Source organism: Lytechinus pictus, chromosome 16 (assembly GCF_037042905.1).
Source record: "Lytechinus pictus isolate F3 Inbred chromosome 16, Lp3.0, whole genome shotgun sequence".
NCBI lineage: Eukaryota > Metazoa > Echinodermata > Echinoidea > Temnopleuroida > Toxopneustidae > Lytechinus > Lytechinus pictus.
The window spans coordinates 20,465,302-20,470,880 of NC_087260.1; the positions used below are offsets into that span (position 1 = coordinate 20,465,302).

The 5,579-nt window shown below is 37.2% G+C and overlaps 1 protein-coding gene across 1 annotated transcript; it reads right to left on the reverse strand.

Moving 5' to 3' along the window:
• Window positions 1-947: 947 nt before the first annotated feature.
• Window positions 948-5,295, reverse strand: LOC129278611 (transcription factor Sox-14-like). The gene has a single exon (XM_054914751.2). The coding sequence runs from the start codon at window positions 4,881-4,883 to the stop codon at window positions 4,080-4,082; it is 804 nt and encodes a 267-aa protein (XP_054770726.2). The 5' UTR covers window positions 4,884-5,295; the 3' UTR covers window positions 948-4,079.
• Window positions 5,296-5,579: the final 284 nt, after the last annotated feature.

Below are 5,579 nucleotides of genomic sequence, written 5' to 3' on the forward strand. Positions count from 1 at the left end.
ATAGGTCAGGACGTAGGCTTACATTTTACCGTAACAGCCGTATTAAAACGTCGAGAAAAGGGTAAATGCAATAAGATCAAGATCCAACAGTTTTTTATTGAAGAACGCTAACTTTCAATCGGTTAATAACACTAATAATGCATCCACATACAAGACTTGGCGCCAATCACCAAATCAACACACATCACATACGACCTCCATGCAATTTCGATTTACATTTTTCGATTTATTATTTTTTTGGTGTGTTTTCATTCAACAATATTGTATTTTTTATGTACCGTGAGGACAGTTATTTGTTGCCCTCCCTATTTCACTACTTGATTCAAAATATTTTAATCATTTCCATTAATATGTCCAAAGTACATCGGCTCGAAAGAACAGTTTCACATAGTATGTTCACAGTGTGGACTATTTAAAGATGTGATTCGCACTGTTAAATTGCTGAAATTTAACAGTGTGATCATATCTCCATGGTGTGATGATAATTTCATACTGTGTACACTTTTACAAGGTAGGTGTTCAGATTTTGGTATAATGTGTAACAATGTTTAACATTGATTTCACACTGTTTCACATTGTGAACACATTCACAGTGGGACACTGCTTTATGCAGCTGAATATCAAAAGCTTAGACGGAGCCTAATATATATAGTCTTCTTCCCTCTTTAACCCATATAACAAACTTTTCTCTTTAATGAATCAAGCCGAGAATTATGGAGCTATTGTCGGTACAGAATATATACGTAGCACTAATGAAAACTTCAATTTGTAAAGCGCCAAACATTACTACCACACTATTGTATGACAGTCACGCACAATCACAATCCACGCGTAATCACAGTAATCTGACAAAACGCACACAATTATTCATCGATAATTAACAAGCAAAGATTGTGGAAATGACAAGTGAAATATGCAATAAACGAGCGAGAACACCTTGGCATATATCTGTTTTCCGTGTTTTAATCACCATTCAAAAAAATGACAAAAGAACTGCATACAATGTTTTTTATCGCGACGATCATTCAGAGCTCACTACAAATTCCTAACATTTTCGCTTTTCGGATATGACAATGGTTTTTCGTCAATCGCGTAACTTGTTGTATTACCTTTTTTAAAGAAACCTCATGCGGACTGAATGTCTCTTGCTTATTTCCATTCAACTCAAGTGATAACAATGCCTTGAAAAATAAAAAGAGGAATAAAACCCATGATGGATTTCTAAAGATGCTCCACCGATCTGTTTGTTGCAGGCAAAGCCCCAAAACATTATACATGACGAAATATATATATATGTGCGTAGTTACTTTGCAGTATAAAATAATTAACTACAAAATTCAAAATTAACCTTATGATTTTCCAATTGCTTTTCTTGAAGAAAAAAAATTTGAATAATTTCAGCATTAATAAATTACACTGTAAATTGCAAAGATACATCAATGAAATGATTCGCCCTCTTCCAGACCAGCTATATTATTAATACAGGCCATGGGGATTAGTTACAAAATACTGAGTAAAACTGCGTCAAACATTGACGTGTCAAAACCTGGAAATAATTTTGTTAAGATTAAAAGAGGAGGAATATAATGCTCTTCACCTCATTAAAATGTTCTGGAACATTTCAAGTTAACGTCAAAGTATATTAAAGCGAAAACGTCGATCCATATAAACTATTCTTTTTTACAAAGACTTTACAATCTGTACACTTTCCCCATCAACGAGTACCATGAGTAATAAACTCTCAGGACTTTACTAACTAACCTCGAAGTTGGTTAAAATAATGATGAACCTTTACCAACTGTTGATTAATCCATGGGTACTATTCACTCTCAGAATTTTTGACCTATAAGTTGGTTAAAAGATAAACCTACCAAGGAGGCCAATTGGTCAAAACAAAACTGTATGCAAAACAAATGTTGACAATATTTCAAGCAGTTGGTATGTTCACATTTTAAACAACTTATTTGATGGAAAATCATACTCTGAAAGTGTATACCACATTACGTGATGATATACTTATCTCATAAAAAGTTAGTACACAAACATAGTACTGCACTGGTCATAAAACCAGGATAAAACACAGAAATATTGATTCAATAGAGCTGAGAATAGATTGACATGTTGCCATTCGCAAAAAAATGTCAAGGTTGTTTACAATACTTGGAAATTATGATAAGTTAGATGAATACGACTCAATATTGGTCTCTCATTCTCTCTCTGAGGTAAATGATGAGTAAATGAAATTGGATTAATGTTCCATATCGTATAAATATAAACAACTAAAGAAATATGATTCCATATTCAAGTCAAACTCAAATTTGCGTGACGATAATGCAGAAGTTATATACTGCACTATAATTTCAGAAAAATCTCCTTCAAAATGAAAAGACTTTTTTTTAAATGACACAACACCACTCACTTTTAAGAATGCACATTATACGATTAATTATACTTTAGAATCAAACGGAATCGTTTATGGTTATGGGGGAAATACGGTAAATTACATGTATATACATGCAGACTATATTCTGTAAAGAATAATTTCAGATCTCGGTAATCATCATTATCTCGGTTGATATTGTAATCATTAGAATCTTTACAGAAACCAGCAACTTTTTTGTTCCTTTATACAACCACAACATTCGTATAACATCACATTCCATATACCATTCATATAATGAGAATACTTAGCAGGTATAGAACCCCTGCAGTCAAAATTTATAACAAAGTATTTCTCGTATTCAAAATTGTAGAATTTGAAAGAAAATCGTTCATTGCCCGAAATAAGTAAACTTCCCATTATATACAAAACAGGGCAGACGGATAATAAATGATTTGTTTCAAAGAAAAAGCACCATATAGTCTCGTGTTGACGCCTTTTTTAACACACTTAAAAACTATACGATTGGCTAAACAGAATACCCGTTTTGAGAATGAAAAGAGAATATTTTTAAAGAATATTTGCACAGTCTTTTTGACATGTCTTTTTTCCATGTAGTTTTAACGATTCATTGATATTTGAAACTTGAGATATAAAAACTCGTCACTCTGCAAAATAAAAGGAATTATATGGCATCGACTAGACATTAACATGGATAAAACAATAATTGCAACCGAAAGGTCTCAAGTTAGAATTTCATTTAAGTTTAAACAAAAATAACTCATCCCTTTGGAAAAGATAGCATCGAGCAAAAAGATGCAGACTATTTTATTTATTTGGACCACTTGATTTCTATTTATGAAAATGAACACTCTAAATTACAGGGATTTAAAATAAGTCCAGATGGACTGTAGCTAGGGACCAATCGATTTCTGAATTTAGTTTTAATCCTAACGACTTAAATTTATATCTCAAATGATTTAAATTTAAATCTTTCGAGATTTAAAAATGAATCTTAAGGATTCAAACTAAATCCGGAATTCGATTGGTCCCTAACTACAGTCCATGTGGACTTGTTTTAAATCCCTGTAATTTAGAGTGAAGACTTGTATTGACCTGTCTGAAATAAAAAGCTTTAGCTTTGAGTGACGTTATAGGCATGTCCGGGAATTTTATTTCGTTACGGTATAACTATATCAGCTTCAACAATAAAAGACTGGGTATATGTTTAAAGAGATATTAAATACGCCAGTCCAACCACACAACACTGAATAAAGCTTAAACGCTGATGGCGGGAAAACGTAAGGTAAATTCACAACAAAAAGTTATAATGAGGCAACCATTTAATATTTCTCTGTCGCTTCTGTTATTGTAAAGCTCCATGATTCTTCATTTCGTCAAAATCGAACAATATTATTAATTTCCGTTAACAGGATAGTGCAAAATATCACCAAAAGATACAACAAATGGAACAATAAGTGTTTTACAAGAGCAAAAGAAAAGGGAAAAGTTTCACCGGATGAGAAAAAAAAGTTTCCCACCGGATCGTTTTAAGTTCGGTACATCTGTGCCTTGTTGAAGTATGCCGGTTAAACACAAGCACCATTTTCTCGAATTGTCTCGTTTATAAACATGGTCGTTTTTCTGGCAACACAGTTTATCAGAGCAGCACAGATTCATGAAAGAGTCACAAGTGGCATTAGAGAGCCGTCGCCGCCGTAGGTCTCGTTGGCAGGGGCATCGTCGGCCGGATCGCTGGGTGCGTCGCGCCGTACGGCTCCATGTCGGGTTTTACGAGGATGTAGGCGACCGGTCGCTGAACGCCGTCTTGGCCGGGCCAGGCGGGGTAGGGCATCATGTACGGTTGCGAGTGAAGACCAGCTGCTGCTGCGGCCGCTGCTGCTGAACCACCGGGTAACTTTCCAAACGCACTACCTGGGACTGCGGCGGCCGAGGTAGGGTACATATGGGGTGGAGGATACAGCGCTGGGTGATGAGGAAAGTCCCTAATCAGCGATGTCGGGGATTCCAGTTTTTGAGCGTGTTCGAGTACGGAGTACTGGCTGGCTGCTGCCGCTGCTGCGGCGGCGTGATGTTGATGCGATGTCAGGTATGTACGTGCTTTCTCCGCGGATGACATATTCATGATGTCGGCCGTCGATGTCGTCACGGGGTACGGCGACGTCGTTGGGATGCACGGGATCGGGAATGCATATTTGTCTCTCTTCATCAACGACTTGGGTTTACGACGTGGCCTGTACTTATAGTCAGGATGCTCCTTCATGTGTAGTGCTCTTAATCTTTTTGCCTCGTCGATAAACGGCCGCTTATCATCCTCAGAAAGCAACTTCCATTCGGCTCCTAACCTCTTGCTGATTTCGGAGTTGTGCATTTTAGGATTTTCCTGAGCAAGTTTTCTTCTCTGTCCCCTCGACCAAACCATAAAGGCATTCATAGGCCGCTTCACGTGGTCTGCACCTTTTCCCATCGCCGAATCCATCATCTTGAAATCGGTTGTTGTTTTTCTTCAAACACCGACGAAAAGGGCAATTAATGATGAAAATCAAGAAAAGTTAGCGTAGAAGTCCGGGGAAGATGGGCGAGTAGAAGGCAGAGTCCAAGAAATAGTTGTTCTCCAAATCCTGCATGCAAGCGACAGATTATAAACTGTTATGAATTCCTTATCTATGCCTGGTCCGTTTAAGTAGTACTTATTGGCAGACAATCTGGATGAGAATGCAAGTGAAGAGAAGGATGTAAGATAGTATTGACGACGAGGTTAAGTTCAAATACTTCTTCACAAGCGGCTACCAAGGAGCATTATACGAGCTAGTTGTAATAACATGAATAATATACACCTAATAGAATAATGAAAGCGATGCTTGTCCAATAAAGAGGCGGCCCCACTCACGCATGAAATGAATAGGCGTTTCGAGCACACTGATTGGAGCAACGTGTGTAAAGCACGGCAGGTGCTGCATAATTCATATGCAAATCACACCACTTCTGTCCTCGGGCTCCGCCTCCGTTTATTCATCGGACCGCCTACCTGTTGACAACAAACCAGATGATTGGTCAAATGCCGAGCTAACAAAATGGCTTCATTGTTTTGCTTCTATCGGTGGAAAGGTACGTCAAAGTTTGATTGTCTTCTTTTGTTATTGGATGAGCTATTTGACTTCCGATTTTTCGGATTGCA